This window comes from Culex quinquefasciatus, chromosome 3, assembly GCF_015732765.1.
Source record: "Culex quinquefasciatus strain JHB chromosome 3, VPISU_Cqui_1.0_pri_paternal, whole genome shotgun sequence".
Lineage (NCBI taxonomy): Eukaryota > Metazoa > Arthropoda > Insecta > Diptera > Culicidae > Culex > Culex quinquefasciatus.
The window spans coordinates 7,705,936-7,722,074 of record NC_051863.1 but is presented as its reverse complement, the minus strand read 5'-3'; the positions used below and the strand labels follow the sequence as shown (position 1 = coordinate 7,722,074).

General features: G+C 42.7%; 2 protein-coding genes across 5 annotated transcripts; both read right to left on the bottom strand.

Moving 5' to 3' along the window:
* Positions 1-5,446: 5,446 nt before the first annotated feature.
* On the bottom strand, positions 5,447-7,167 carry LOC6052040 (protein transport protein Sec24C). 4 transcript variants are annotated; one of them, XR_005278942.1, is made up of 4 exons: positions 6,714-7,167; positions 6,320-6,660; positions 6,043-6,267; positions 5,447-5,970 (listed from the first exon to the last, which is right to left on the bottom strand). XR_005278942.1 is itself a non-coding variant. In XM_038265995.1 (2 exons), exons 1-2 carry the CDS (start codon positions 6,880-6,882, stop codon positions 6,482-6,484), a joined length of 348 nt encoding a protein of 115 aa, XP_038121923.1. In that variant the 5' UTR covers positions 6,883-7,167; the 3' UTR covers positions 5,980-6,481. The 4 variants fall into 4 exon arrangements, 1 of the variants encoding a protein (XP_038121923.1); XR_005278943.1 differs by having other exon boundaries at positions 6,043-6,262; XR_005278941.1 differs by having other exon boundaries at positions 5,448-5,970; positions 6,043-6,660.
* A 6,631-nt stretch (positions 7,168-13,798) lies between these two features.
* Positions 13,799-16,093, bottom strand: LOC6052041 (signal recognition particle subunit SRP72). The gene is made up of 3 exons (XM_001868339.2): positions 15,887-16,093; positions 14,079-15,825; positions 13,799-14,014 (listed from the first exon to the last, which is right to left on the bottom strand). The coding sequence occupies exons 1-3, from the start codon at positions 15,993-15,995 to the stop codon at positions 13,885-13,887; spliced, it is 1,986 nt and encodes a 661-aa protein (XP_001868374.1). The 5' UTR covers positions 15,996-16,093; the 3' UTR covers positions 13,799-13,884.
* Positions 16,094-16,139: the final 46 nt, after the last annotated feature.

Genomic DNA, 16,139 nt, shown 5'->3' with positions numbered 1-16,139 from the left:
TTCCATTTTTTTGCTTTTTGGGTGTTTTTGAAACCGGTTTGAGTCAGGGGTGTTAAAAAACACCCAGAAATCAAAAACTGAAAATTTGGTTTAAACTCCAGAATTGATGTTATTGCGAGCAGCAATGCTATGGGATTTGAGAAGACCCTCTCAGAGTTGAGCAATTCGGGAGAGCGCTGGTAGCACTGCTCGTGAGAGTTCGGACATTATTTTTACTTCGCGTCTTTTTGTATTTTTTGCCTGTTTCGGTCCATAAAATATGTATAAAAGTGACGATAATAATTAACCCTCTAACGCCCAGAGCTGTTTGCTTATCGTAAAAATAGTAAATGGCATAATTTTGGTACAATAATGCAGGAAATACTTTACTTTGACCCACAAGCATCGAATTGGGACAAAAAAGTAGAATTTGAAGTGGTGCACCAGAGCACCATCAGGAAGATGAGCAACTTTTTTTTAAACCACAAAATCTCGTTTTCTTCAAACATATTGGTTCACTTGTTTGAAAACGCTTCGAAATGTGTTAAAAACAACTTATTCTTTGCTGTAAGACCATATTTATTTAACTACAAATTCTAAAATCTCTACATTTTCAGGTTTCTTTGATTGGCTCATTCAAAACCCACAAACAACCGAAAAACGAAACTATTGGCACTACGCCCCCCGGGGCATGGCCTTCCTCTAACGTGGGATTTCTGCTCCAGCGCCTCTGACAAGACAGGAGAAACCGGGACCGACGTTTTACTTCACCATCCGATAGAAGCTCAGTGGATAAGGCGGGAATCGAACCCGCGTCTCATAGCATCATCCGGATCGGCAGCCGAAGCCGCTACCCCTGCGCCACGAGACCCACCACAAACAACCATTTTCATGAAAAATGAGGAAAATAATAAAACTGTTGGTCTAATAACAATGTTTTATCTTGTTTATGAATAGTCAAAACGTTTATAAACTTTTGTTTTGATAAAAATTAGCTTTTTCTGTAATTTAGAAAAAAGTGCTCCTGAATATTTAGTTGCTCATATGCCTAGGTGGTGCTCTGGTGCACCAAATGAAAAAGGTTGAAAAACACTTAAAACCGGTTCAAACTCACAATGTTATTCACAGGGGTTCTTGTCCAAGGTTCAAATGACAGCAAAACATTTTTGGTTTAATAAAATTTTGTGTTTGGTAATTTTTACGGGCTTTCGAAAACAGGTCTTATTTATTTCCCTAAAATTGGCCCATTTTTGTTAACATTTCACACTGTAACTTTGCTTGTGCTTAACCAAATTTGATGAAATTTGGGGAGATGTTAGTTGTTGTATTACGTTATTTATCACCATGCCATAGTTTCGTAGTTTATGGACACTCCCTACAAACGTCATTCATTCACGCGCGCTTTCTCTTTCTTTCTCACTTTTCATTCATTCTGTATCCGAGTGCCGAGCAGTACAGTCGTGTCAATAAACGTTAGTTTGTTAAGTTAATCAAACTTGTTTTAATTGACTACCAAATAAAACATGGTGTCAGAAGCACTCGTGGACTAAAGGTGATTTCCGGCGTCATTTGAAATCGCGGAAAGTGTTCGGCGAGGAAAAGTTCGATCGAGCGACGAAGAAAATCATCAGCGGAAGTGATCGCGAAGCAGTTGCGCAGTGAAGAGCGAACTTGTTTGATCCTGTCCAGCGCCATATTTTTCTTTAACGTCGTGTCGAGGCGAAGTGTTTTCCCACAAAATGGATTCAAAGCAGTTTGCCGAGTTTATGGGAAAGTTCCAGGAGATGATTGGATCGTTGAAGAAGGCGCCGGCTGCGCCTGTAGAAAGACCGGCGGCAGTGGCATCGGTTCCTCTTCCGCCTCCGCTGGAACTGGATGGAGACATGGAGAGAAACTTCGATTTTTCGAAGAAAGTTGGAAGTATTACGCCAGTGCAGTTGGGATGGACAAGTGGCCAGAGGCTCAAAACGAGCAGAAAACCAGCATCCTGCTGTCGGTGGTTGGAACGGAGGCTTTAAAGAAGTATTTCAACTTCGAACTGACCGCCGTGGAGAAGAAGGACCCGAAGCTGGCATTGGCGGCGATCAAGCGGAAAGTTGTACGTGAGCGGAACAAGTTCATCGATTGGTTTGATTTCTTCTCGCTGTCTCAGGGGATGGAGGAAAGAATCGATGACTACTTGTGTCGATTGAAGTCGCAAGCGAAGGTGTGTAAGTTTGGAGTCCTGGAAGAAGATTTGCTGAAGTACAAGCTCGTTACGTCGATCAAATGGTCGAAGCTGCGCACGAAGCTGTTGACGATGCAGAATCTGACGGAGGCACAAGCAGTTGATTTTTGCCGCGCGGAGGAAATTGCCGAGCAGCACCCGATTTCCGAGCAACGAAATGCAAGCGTGAACAAAGTGAAGAAGCATGCAAAAAAGTGCAAGTTTTGTGGCGAAATGCATGACTTCACGAAAGGCAGTTGTCCAGCGTTCGGCAAGCGGTGCTATCGTTGTGGCGGAAAGAATCATTTCGAAGCAGTGTGCAAGGCAGAGCGTCGGAAGAAGCTAAAGCGGAAGTCTCGTGTGCAGAAAGTGCTTGTGGATAGCAGTACCGACGGTGACTTGACGGAGACGGAGTCGACGAGCAGCGAAAGTGCAACAATCGGAAAAGTTTCCGATGGAAGTGGTCGGCATGTTGAAGCTAATCTAGACATGCGCATCGCTGGAAAGTGGCAGTCAGTTCAGTGCGAATTGGATACAGGAGCAAACGCCAGCCTCGTGGGACACAGTTGGTTACAGCGGATGACCGGGAAAGCCCACAGTGATCTTCAACCGTCGAAGTACCGCCTTCATGGCTTTGGTGGCGGCGAAATTCCTGTGATCGGTCAGACGACTATCCGTTGTCGACAATACGGCCGTAAGTACAACCTAGTCCTACAAGTGGTCGATGTTGAGCAAGGTCCGTTGCTATCTGCGCACGTGTGTCGCACTTTGGGCTTCTTAGAGTTCGGCAAAATGACTCGCGTCAACATGCCGGTTTCTACCAAGCGCAGCATCTGCCGCATTGAGGCTCAGTGTGGAGGTTGCGTTGCCGGGCAAGATCGTCAACCAACAAGAACGCGCCACGTGAGATACCGCTGTGATTGTACGACAGGCGGCCCGCGGCAGACGCAGACGGATGATCCAGTCCGCGCACGGCGAAGCACGAATGGTGCTAGTGTTCTGCTTGGCCGCTACACGAAGTTTTCGAGACTTGGTGAGTCCGGATCCACGTAATGAACCCAACACGCCCAAGATAACCCACCAAATCTCGATACCAGTCATCAAGCTTTTTGCCTCTAGCAGTCACACATCATCCGAACAAGCTCCAGTGGTCTTCAGAAACATCCAGCATTTTGTGGTTTAGTTTTAGTTCTTTATTTTTAGTTACACATTAACCTCATTCTCAAGCACAGTTCTTTTTAGATTTCTTTTGATAAAACAGGGAAGATGTTGTATTACGTTATTTATCACCATGCCATAGTTTCGTAGTTTATGGACACTCCCTACAAACGTCATTCATTCACGCGCGCTTTCTCTTTCTTTCTCACTTTTCATTCATTCTGTATCCGAGTGCCGAGCAGTACAGTCGTGTCAATAAACGTTAGTTTGTTAAGTTAATCAAACTTGTTTTAATTGACTACCAAATAAAACATTAGTATACATCGAGGGGGACGTCACTCCGCGATAACACACTAAAACGCACAAAAACGAGCTCGAAAAGCATCAACGCTACTCATCGTGCCGAGTTTTCACATAACGCCACCTCAAAGCAAGTTATCGCAAGTTAACGCGCGTTAAAGCGAGTTAAAGCGGCCAGCGTCTGCTCGACTTTTTAACCAAACCAAATCGATCTTGCAACCTTGCCGTCTTGCCGTCGAGCAGTTTTTGATCGGGTTTGGCAACTCGGTGTGTTTGTTTTGGTTTATTACTGCAGTTTTCGTAAATAAACAAAGCAATCGGTGAGTTTTTGCCGACTCCGTGACAAAATCGCTGCAGGTTTGTGCCGCTCCGCTGGTGGTCCCACTGGGCAGGAATCGTCACCGTGGCAGGTGGAACCGAAGGTGAACTAGTTCGTGGTACGAGGATATGTATGCCATCCACGATGCCATCGGTGCGGGTCCAGCGAATCCGTTTTTGACGGAGCAGATGCTGGTGCCAAAGATGCTTCAGGGTTTATGGATTTCCAAAGCTACGAGACGCGTTTGATCCGTCGGTGGAGGAAGAACCGAATGGCGGTTGTGGGGCACTTGCAGGCCGCGAACGGGAAGGTGGTGTTTGAATCATCGAGCGCGAATCGGGAGGGATAAGTGAAAAAAGATGTAGAACGACAAGCCGGAAAACGTCGATGGGTGTTTGGGACCATGGAGCAAACACGAGTATGAAGAAATTGTGTCAAGACCGAGCGGGTTTCAATAGTGAAGATGATGGCCAAGAAGTATTGTCGGAACCGCGCCAATCGAGTCTGTGTGGCACTCAAAGTTTTTGTTATCGATCGTTTCTGCAACCGCCGCACGACGTTGGGGTTAATCTGGGCAAATATTGTGCCCCCTAAAGGTGCTTCCTTTTAAAGGGTCACATTTACACCTAGACAGGTCACATCAAAGGCATTTCCGCCATCCGGTTGTTCATCTGGCTCATCTCCTGTTACCCTGCAGCATGGACGCCCGGATCAAGATCTTGGAGGTTTACAACGACCGGCGTTGCTTGCGAACCTACTGGGACCACCAGCAGGCCGGGCGGCGATACAACAAACAGCAGCTTAGAAGATCATTTGCGCGAGTCTGAGTAGATTGAACTGAAAATAATTGGATACAAAACCTCTAATTTCTTCTGTTACAGTGGGACACCCGCAGTGGCGACATCGTCCAGGAGTACGACCACCATCTGAGCGCGGCGAACACGATCACCTTCGGCGAATAGAACCTCATGCCAGCGATGGTGATGGCAACTGTTTGATGACATGTACGAACAGCTAGCCTACGTAAACGGGTCCGGATCTACCTGGAGGTTCAAGTGTTTTAATTCTGATTCTTTTGCAGACTGACAGCAATAGTCGTTCGCTGATTCTCGAGTTTCTTCTGCTCCTCACGGATACAAATGGTCACCCGGATGCGTCAAACGGAGATCCGGTGTTGATCTTGGACCATTGTGAGAACATCACCAACAGTAACAGTTTGCCGGCACCGTTGGCGGTGCTGGCGGAGTTCAACAAGGGTTGCAACTTCATGCTGGATATTCCCAAGCTACGGCCTCGTTGGCACCACCTTTCTCAAGCTAAACAAGGCCACCAATAATATGCGGCGCATCGCCGAACCGTACTTCACTTACGGTTACCTTTCGCTCAATTCGATCCGCAACTTGCTCTACAAGCGTGGCTTAGTCAAGCATCGGTATCGCGGCCGGTACATCACGATCACGGACAACTTTGAGTTTGAGCGCTAGACGCACTCAACCAGTTATTCACCACGCTCGACGAAAACAGATTTATTACAAAGGATTTGAATAAAACTATAAAAAAAGAATTAATTGATTTATGCACGTTAGTTTCCCTCAGCGGATGCTATTTTTATAAAAGAAAACGCATCCCACTCAATATCACACCAAAATTTATTAGTCGCTGTTGCAATTGTATAACTTTTTCCAAAGTGTTGCGTCTAAGTTTTGCACGGACGGTCAAGTTTTACACGTGATTCTAGCTCGAGTCTTTCTTGAACTGAACGCAACCGATTCTTCCTCTTTTACTTGCTCATAAGCGTGTCGGTTTTACTAGTCCCGATTTAAAGAAAAGAAACTCCCTTCTTTATTCCCGTGCACCTTCCCGTCGTAATTCTAGTCTAGTCTAGTTTTCAGCACTGCTTTCCAAATTGGACGACGATCCTTCGTGGTTGCAGAACCGGACGAACCCGGGATAGCATCGAAACATCCTTTCATGAGTTTGGGCAGTTCTCGTTTGATTTTTCTATGGACTGCAATGATTAGGTAGATAAAAATAAGCTTAGCAGCAAATTTAAAATCCTAATTTTATGTATTTATCCTACCATTTTCTTCGCTTCCTCCACGTTCCTTGATGGATGTCTTGAAGGTCTTGTCCAGCTTGTTTCAAAACCGTTCAGCATCACGTGGCACAGGATAATTGTGAATCGAATGATATTCCGGACAGATACGAATAGCACACCAACAGATATTCGAACGAATATCGCTCTGATTTCCGTGCACCGGCGTCAACCACGGGTAAAAGTCCGGAACCGATGTCAGCACCTGCGCTGCACAAAGTAGATCACGTAAGATCGGTCGTTCAGAGTGGAATCCTTATACCCCTCGAAAAGACGACGTTCTCAGCAGACACTTAATGTACAGTGGTAGCGATTTCACGCAATTCGGCAAGACGAGCTGGTCGGCGGACGTAGACGATGCCCAGTTCTTCCGGTAGCAGGCCAAAATCTGGGCCGCCCTCATGATCAGGCTGTCCTTGATTGCCTACGGCTTATTATCCTGCAGCTTGAACAGGCCCTGCTTGGCGAAGAACAGATTGGTCGTATCCAAATCGCTACTGCGGAAAATATCCACCAACTGGTTGCACGTCTTCAGGCTCAGATTAAACACGCGCAGCTGGCGCTGGTCCGAGCAGGATGTGAACAGCAGGGCATGAACATTTCCTGTCGGAGGAGAAGGTTAGGTTCTGTGTAAGCTTTTAGTAGTTAACCTTTACCTGGACATCTCCGACGACCGCCATCTGGGACTGTAAGTGATGAAGCTTCATGGACCTTAATCGAAGCACGCTCCTGTCCCTCATCCACGGGCAAGTGACGAATGTTGTTCTTGAACTCCGCGCACAGCAATTGAACCAGCCCGGCCTTATTGTCAATCACGAACAGCATCGCCAGTACCTTCGACGGGCTGTTATTCCGGCAGTAGTCCTTGGTGATCACAATGTCGTACGTTCCGGGCACTGGAACAACGTCCGCCGTCGATGAAGTGGATTTACGGACACATGTAGGCCGTGTATCGAATCGGTCCCAACTCGCCAAAATTGACAATCGGATGGATCAGCTCCTTCTCGACGGCACGGACAGGTGAAACGATCAACTCGGACAGAACGGTACTCTGCTTTATCATGTCCGTGTTGACCGGGAAGTGGGACATCGACGAATGCATGAAACACTGTCCAGAGCATCCCTGGTTCTGGTCCTGGGTGATAAACTTGGTGGTGACCAAAGGCGCACTAGTCCGGCCGCGTTCGTCGCAGACTCTCCACCGTACGACCGCTGATTCTTGCTTATTTCCTGAATCGAATAGGGCATGTTGTCCGGATCAAGACGATTCTGGACCGGTGGTGCCAGTGCAGGTGGATAGTACGGAACGGTGAAACCGGTTCCATTTCTGGGCTCAAATATGGTCCATCTACGATAACAACAGCCAGTCGGAATTCTTCAACCGATCAAGCTTTTTTCGACTGTCAAAACAAACTGCTCGAATGATTTGACAACGAGAACTGTCATTTCCTCGTGACAGATCTCGCTGTCAAAAAAAATCGAGCAGTCTGATGTGTGAACGCATAAAAAGGTATGCCAAAAAGCAAGTTATCGCGGTTAACGCGCGTTAAAGCAAGTTAAAGCGGAAAGGTGAAAGTGAACGCTGCAAAGGTTTGAAAAGGAAGCTTTATCGCTCGGCTAGCGCGGAAGTGACGCACCCCTCGGTATACATTCTACATGAACACCTGCAACTTAAAGCACCATGAAAAGTTGTGTCAGTTCCGAGATTTTTGAGTTCAAAGTTTTGGTGCTCTGGAGTAACCATGGGCGGGAAAGGGTTAATAACAACGCGTTGTAGTGGAAGAATATCGAGTTCTAAGGATTTCCCTTGAATTTCGTCGAAAAAAGACAATTTTGTGTATCGGCCTAGCAGTGGTTTTGTTTTTGTTTTTCGCGCGACGTTCATTTTCTTTTGTTCCCACGGGAGCTGTCAAAAAGCTCGCGCGCTCGGGCGGTTGTTGCAGGAGAGCTTTCAAGCCTGGTTGCCAAATAAACGGTACAGGAATCTGTAAATCAGATTTGGCAATGTTTTGTCACAGACTTTTCCTACGGTTTGTGCGTGCCGCGATAATTTTGTTTTAAGGAGAAATTTGTATGTTTTGCGGTCGAACCAGTGTTTGTTCGTGGTCTTGTTTACCACAATATGACTAGGACGACAGGATGTGTTCCGAAGCAGCATGAGGAAGCTCAAACTGCTCGTGATTGAGGACCCGCAGCTGGAAGACCGAAGCTGCAAAAAGGACTAAAGGATGTTTCAGAAAATTGGTGAGATCTATCCAAACTGAATCTTTCAACTGTTGCATATTTTCTGATCATTATTAAATACGCGCTAATCCCTGTTTTGCATTATGGGATTGGAAGTTTAAAGATAGATCGAGAGTCCTTCTGATTCTTGCTTCTATGTTTAGGCGGGGCCAGACAATGCCCAATGACCTCGGAATTGGACCACAAGGAGCTCTGTCATTCTGAAATGGGTCATTGGAAGCAGCGCGAGGGCTATCACCACCTAATACCCGGGACTGAGCTTATCTCATCAGCATAAACAAAGCCTGATACAAATTATACTTTCCCATAATTTCGCTGCCGGCCAGCGGGTATTGGATTGGACCACACACACACACACACACACCCTCTCAGAGTTGAGCAATTCTCTTAGATTCCAGTCAATCGTTTTTTTTTTTGTATTTTTTTAATCCGACTGAAACTTTTTTTGGTACCTTCGGTATGCTCAAAGAAGCCATTTTGCATCATTAGTTTGTCCATAATTTTTTTCCTTGTAAATTTGGTAGCTGTCCATACAAAAATGATGTATGAAAAATAAAAAATCTGTATCTTTTTAAGGAATTTTTTGATCGATTTGGTGTCTTCGGCAAAGTTGTAGGTATGGGTAAGGACTACACTGAAAAAAAAATTATACACGGTAAAAAATTGATGATTTCTAATTTAACTTTTTGTCGCTAAAACTCGATTTCTGGAGTTTTTTTTAAAAAAAGGTCTAATAAACCAAATTTTCAGTTTTTGCATTTTGGGTATTTTTTAATACCCCTGACTCAAGGCGGTTTCAAAAACACCCGAAAAGCAAAAACTGGAAATTTAGTTTATTGGACTTAAAAAAACTCCAGATTTGCAAAAAAAAAAAATATTTTTATATGTTTTAGGTTGATGCCAACATTTCAAATTTCAAATCAAAAAGTACATTAGTAAAATTTTGATAAAGTGCACCGTTTTCAAGTTATAGCCATTTTTAGGTAACTTTTTTAAACATAGTCTCAGTTTTTATTTTTATTTTTTTCAAATGAGTACACATGTGTTAAAAATTTGTTTTCGAAAAGATCGGAAAATTTCACGAATATTTCAATTTTAACATTATAAATCGGACCTTAGTTGCTGAGATATCGACGTTAGAAAAAGGTGGGTAAGCTGGGCGAGACTTAGAAAACATCAATTTTCCTGTTTTTAAACCTTTGCATGGCAATATCTCAGCAACTAAGGGTCGTATCAACAAAGTTCAAAAAGCAAAATATAGAGAATTTTTCTCAGCTTTTCAAAAATATTTTTTTCAAAAGTGGGCAAAAATGGGCAGTAATTTTAAAAAATGAAAAACTGCGACTATTTTCAAAAAAGTTACCTAAAATGGGCTGTAACTTGAAAACGGTGCACTTTACCAAAATTTCACTCCAGTACTTTTTGATTGCAAAATCAATTTTACATCGAAAAATGAAGTTTCTGCGACCAATATTTCGATGTTTGGAAAAACAAACATTCATAACTCGGTCAGAGATTTTTTGCACAACCTGGAAATTTCTGAAAAGTTGGCATATGATGTCCCCTAAAACATATCAGAAAATAAAAAATAAATAAAAATAGTGTTTTTTTGCAAATCAAGTTTTAGTGACAAAACGTCGCTTGTGTGCTATCTTGTGACACGTCTGCTGTAAAAAGACACGATGTGTCACAATATTGCACACAAGCGACGATAAGTGAAATTAAAAATCACCAATTTGTTTACATTGCATCATTTTTTTTTTCAGTGTAATCCTTATGCATACTTACAACTTTGCCAAAGACATCAAATCGATCAAAAAATGCCTTCAAAGGATACAGATTTTTGAATTTTCATAAAGTTTTGAATGTGTGTTTTAAAGATTTTTGGATGTCTGCTCTGGTTGGTGTGAGCAAACATGAACAAAAATTCATAAAATCAAAAAGCACCAAAATTTAAAAAAACTAAAAAAAAACAAAAATTCGAACATTTAAAATTATGTTTTCTAATTGATAAATTTTTTATCTGTTTTAATTTGTCGAAGATTTAGAAGTCTCTTTTTTATTTTTTTTTTAAATTTTTAGTTTTTTTATTTATTGATTTCTAGACTAATTTTGCCCTTTAAATCAATGCGAACATTGAGTATGTCCTTCTCACACCTCCATCGGAATAAGCAGGATACACTAAATGTTTACATTTGATTATAGTACGGTATCAAAAAAGCGTGGATTTTAGTTTTTAAATTTATATTTTTGTCAATTTGATAAATTATGTCAAGTTTTTTTACGAGTTTTTTTTATGCTTGTTTTATTTTAAATTTCTGCTAGATTTTTTTTTCATTTAATTTTTAAACTTTCAATAATTTTTAATTTTTAGATTTTGTAATTAGGGGAAATATACCCGTTCTAATCAAACGCCTATCTTCGTCATATGGAGAGTTTGATGCTCGATTAAAGCTCCAAAAATACTATTTAGGCAATAAACTTACCACAACAGCACCGCCTCAAGTAAGCACGCAAATTTATGTCGTTTACTGGCCAAAAAGATCAAATTTTATGCACTTTTGATCATAATTTCTATTTTGCGAGACCATTTCTCATCATTTTGGTTGAACACACATCCACACGCAAAATCAGAGGTTAACTGCTTAACGAAAGTCGCCATCAATATCTTTTCACTTGCGCTAACGATTTCAAAGCGCTTAAGATATAAAATTGCTTCCAACTTTCGGCAACATGTTCTTTTACACATTAGTTAGTCACTCACTTGAAAAATAATCCCGAAAAATGTAAATAATTAGCAAGCGCCATCAAAAAAACAAACGCGTTAAGTCTTTTGACGTTTCAATTTTGAATACCGATTCCAATCGAACCGAGCGAGAAGCGAAGGCAAATAAAGAACAAAGGTTGGCCACCAACACCATCAGCGCGCCTGTTGGAGTGAGCCAGTGATGCCAGGAAATTTTCTCTATAAATGCTACTTTTCGTGAGTGTTCGCTTAAAAATTTCATCAATTTTGGCAGCACGAAGCAGACCCAAAAGAGCGCTGGAAGAAAAAAAGAACTAAGCTGAAAATAGAAAAATGGGCGAGGCCCAATGCACTCGACTGATTAGAATGCATTTTTGAAATATTTTTTTTAAATGCTTGTAAAAGGAATAGCATAACTTTTAATAAAAGTGAAAATAAACAGAAATGTTCACAAAAAGTTACTTTACTCGTTGGTGTACTTGAGCAACTCTCTACGAAATCGGCCGATTTCGACCATTTTTATTTTTTGTATTTTTTTATTTGACTCAAACTTTGTGGGGGCCTTCCCTATGACCAAATAAGCTATTTTGTGTCATTGGTTCACCCATACAAGTCTCCATACAATTTTGGCTGCTGTCCATACAAAAATGGTATGTTAATATTCAAACAGCTGTAAATTTGAGTGAATTTTCTGATCAATTTGGTGTCTTCGGCAAAGTTGTAGGTATTGTTGAGGATAATTGAGAAAAAATAGGTACACGGAAAAAAAATTTGCAGATTTTTTATCAACTTTTTTTTCACTAAAACTCAATTTCCCAAAATACGTATTTTTTGATTTTCGAGATTTTTTGATATGTTTTAGGGGACTAAAATCCGCAACTTTTGAGCTATAGAGAAACATGGTCAAAAAATCTGCCGACAAGTTATGAATTTTTGAAAAAATAGTGATTTTTGGAAAAAAATCCAAATTTCATGCAAAAACAAATTTGAAATCAATTTTTAATGCAAAATTGAATTTGCAATCGGATACTACTCCACATTTTTTTATAAAGGTCTTCGTTTTCAAGATATAGGCACCGAAAGTTTGATTTTAGCAAAATATTTGCAGTTTTTCGATTTTTAAAAATAGTGACCATGAGCGACCATTTCTAAAAATATTTTTTTTTTGAAAGGTTCAGAAAATTTGCTATAAAATTGTCTAAGGGACATTGAAGATTGGACCTCGGGCTGCTGAGATAGAGCCGCTTTAAGAAAAAGAAACACGAAAATTGAAGTTTTCTTAATCTCACCAAAATAACCCACAATTTTCTAATGACGATATCTCAGCAACTAATGGTCCGATTTTCAATGTTAATACATGAAACATTCATGAAATTTTCCGATCTTTTCGAAAAAAATATTTTGAAAAAAATTAAATCAATACTAACATCTTAAATGGGCTCAATACTCAATGTTTGGCCCTTTTTTGGCAATTTTTTTCCGTGTACCTATTTTTTTCTCAAAAGTCCTTAGGCCGATGCAAATATTTAAAAAAGTTTTTGTCCCTCGGCCCTGTCCAAGGTCAAGGGGGGGAGGGGGGGGGGGGGGGCAAAAAAATAAAAAAAAATAAAACTTTAAATAACAAGCCATAGTCCACACATTTAAATGAAAAATGTGTTTTAAAATGCATTTTACACTTGTTCAGTTATTTTGCAATCATTAGTTTTCAAAAAATCTAAGATCTGACAAAAACAAAAATTGTATCGAAAAAAAAGATTTTGCATCGAAAATTTTCAAAAAATCTTAAGATTTTTTAATAAACCCAAACATGCTCAAAATGATTTAAAACGCAGAAGAATGTATTTTAATTTGATTTCAGCTGGTTGCACTTGAATTTTCATTAAAATTTTGAAGTTTATTGTAAAAATATTTTTTTGCCCCCTGATTTTTCGGGCCAATTTTTTTGGGGGGTGACAAAAACTTTTAAAAATATTTGTACCAGCCTTAACAATACCTACAACTTTGCCGAAGACACCACATTGATCAGAAAATTCACTCAAAAGTTACAGCTGTTTGAATATTTACGTACCATTTTTGTATGGGCAGCAGCCAAAATTGTATGGAGACTTGTATGGGTGAACCAATGACACAAAATAGCTTATTTGGTCACAGGGAAGGCCCCACAAAGTTTGAGCCAAATCAAAAAATACAAATAAAATCCATTTCCGGTTTTGGTAGAGAATTGCTCACTTGGTTTTATTGAATTTCAAGGAACAATCCAGATTATCCAGCATCATTCAAACACGACCGCTTATTAGGCTTAAAATGGGCATATTTCCCCTATTTTAGATTTTTAATTTTTTGAATTGTTTTTTAGATTTTTTGAATTTTTCTTTAAAAAAATATTATTTTATTTTAAAATTTTGTTAGTTTTCTTTTTAATCCGTTAAACTTTTAAATTTTTTAAAATGTTTTAAATTTTTAATTTTTCAATTATTGAATTTTGTTAATTTTTTTTTGGTTTTAATTTTTTTCTGGCTTAATTCGATTTTTCCGTGCATAATTCCATTTGATGCGGTAGCAAACAGACTGAATAACGGGTAGCAAAGTAAAATCCCAAAGAACTGAGAGCAAATTTGTTACTGCGACAGGTACCGCGGTGGAGTTTGCCACCAGCGCTGGAGATGCACTAATGGCCTATCTACTATCACTTTACTTAGAAAACAGACACAGTTTTGGATGTCATCAAAAGGAGTAGGTTTCCCACCGCGATAGGATGCAATACAATTTTTATTAATGTTGAAAGTTTTTCGCAACTGCGATGCGATGCAATAAATGCAAACAATCCACAATCCCTTTTAATGCTTACCCTTCTTCTTCTTGTGCTGACTCTTACGCGGCAGCTGGCGCGGTGCCGGTCCCGTTGGCAGGTTCGCCGCTGGCGTAGCCGGGCTCTCCTTGGTCTGGTTGTAGGACTTGCTCATGTCGCTGTAAAAAAAAAAGAATTCGATTAATTACGATTCAACTCTCAAACTTTCCAAGCTAGACTCACTATTGATCGGCCTGTCCGGACGACACGCCCTGGCTGCCCTTCATCACCTCCTTGACGCGGCGGTCGCGCTTCTTGCGGTAGCCGGTGCGCTCGTAGCGTGGCAGCCAGCGCTCCGGATCGGGCACGGCACTGGCGTCGTAATTTTTCGGCAGCTTTCCCTTGCGCTTGCGGACCGTCTTCTTCTTCTGCTTGGTTATTTCGCTTCCGGGCGTTCCTGGCGATTGGTCGGTTTTGCCGCCGGCCGACGAGGGCATCTTCTTCTTGACGGCCTTGGCGATCATCATCCAGTTGGTGGCCTCGAGGGCGTCGATTTCGGCGCCGGTGGCGAGGGTTTCGAGGGCGGGAAGTTTCTTGCTGGCTTCTTGGGCTTTCTTGGGGTTGAACTGGGCGTAGGCGATGACGAGTTGGGCGAGGATCTTCATGTCGGTGGGATTGGAGCGGAGCAGTTCTTCCAGGCTCTTGGCAGCGGTTTCGGCTTCGCCACCGCGGAGGTGGAAGCTGGCCGCTTGGCGCCACATGTCGGTAAGATCTCCGCCGGCGGTGGCCTTGTTCTTTTTGTACCATTCGACGGCGGTTTTCAGAATGTTTGAGGCAGCGTTTTTGTTGTCGAGGCCGAGGTAGAGTGTGACCAAAGCGGAAACAACACCTGGGCGGTATTTTGCTTCGCCGAGGCTTTCGAGGATTTCGACGGCCGCCTTGCGGTTTCCGGCAATCAGTTGGAGTTGGATGATTGCGAACTTGACCTCGAGTTCTTGCTTCGGTTGCTTTTTGCAGTAGTTCTGCAGCAACTCGACGGCGTCCTTGAACTTCTTGTCCTTGGCCATCTGGCTGACGCGAATCAACAACGACTGGAACTCCAAGTCCTGGTAGGAATTGCCCAGACGACTGGCCAACAGCTGACAATCCGCTTGGTTGGTGAACAACGCAAGCAGACAGTTGTTGAACGCAATCAGCTTCTTCTGCTTGGAGGTCAGCTTATGTTCCGCCTGCTCGGAAGTGGCTTGCTTCATCTTCTTCTTCGAATCAAACATGTTCTGGTCCTTGTTGATCACCACCAGATTGTTGCTGGCCACCGCCGTCAACGCTTGATCGTTCGTCTTGTGCTTCAACGCATCGGTGTAGATCGCCGAAGCTTCCTTGGACTTGCCCTGCATCTGCAGGCAGTACGCCAGCTGGACCTTGATGATCGCCACCTCGTCCATGATGTCCTCCTCCGTCGCACCGTCCTCTTCCAGGAACTCGCGACACAGCTTCTCACTGGTGCGCAGTTTCTTCTCCGCCTCCGGAAATTGCTGCTTTCCGGCCAGGGCACAAGCGGCGTTGTAGGTCAACTCGTACGTGTCCTCCCGCAGCTTGGGCAGCTCCTTCTTCGATCCCTCAACGCACAAGTTGGCCGCTACGGCGCTCATGTTGGTCGTCCGCTCATCGTCGTAATCGTCGTGCGTGTTCTTGATAATGTCCCGGTACAGATCGAAACATTCCTCGAACTTTTCCAACCGATACAAGATCTGCGCCATCAGCTCCTTCAGATTCGGCGGCAACGGCTTCACGCCACTTTCCTGAATGGTCTTGTATGCGGCCTCCGGCTGGTTCAACCTGTACTGGCAGTAAGCCCTCTCAAAGGTACAATCGTACGCCGGTTGGGTGCGGTCCAGAAACTTGAGCACCTCCTCAAACTTCGACAGTTGAATCAGGCAGACCAGCTTACACTGCAGTGCCTTCGTCTCGTTCTGGTCCAGCGCCAAAACTGCAAAAAAAAAACCTTATTACAAACCCACACCATTCGACGGTAGTCCATGGACACTTACTCTTGTTGGCCGACTTGAGGGCCTTCTCGTACTCGCCATTGGAGCCCTGCTTGTTCAGCTCCGTGTACAGCTGCCGGATGGTGGCCTCCCGGTTCTCGTTCTTGGACATGGTGCGCCGATTTTCCTCGGAAAATTCACTTCAAAACCATTCGCGTGCAGCACCAAAGAGTTCCACGACGACTTTCGTTTTCCTAATGTTGACAGATTGGGGGGTGACAAGCTGGCAGGGGTTTGGCGCAAAAGATATAAAACT

Coding starts and splice junctions, on each gene's coding strand:
- LOC6052040 (XM_038265995.1), bottom strand. CDS start 6,882: ATGCTGTTCGTGATTGACAATAAGGCCGGGCTGGTTCAATTGCTGTGC. Junction 6,661..6,713: donor CGGTCGTCGGAGATGTCCAG/GTAAAGGTTAAC, acceptor CTCCTCCGACAG/GAAATGTTCATGCCCTGCTG.
- LOC6052041 (XM_001868339.2), bottom strand. CDS start 15,995: ATGTCCAAGAACGAGAACCGGGAGGCCACCATCCGGCAGCTGTACACG. Junction 15,826..15,886: donor CCTCAAGTCGGCCAACAAGA/GTAAGTGTCCAT, acceptor TTTTTTTTGCAG/TTTTGGCGCTGGACCAGAAC. Junction 14,015..14,078: donor TCCGGACAGGCCGATCAATA/GTGAGTCTAGCT, acceptor TTTTTTTTACAG/CGACATGAGCAAGTCCTACA.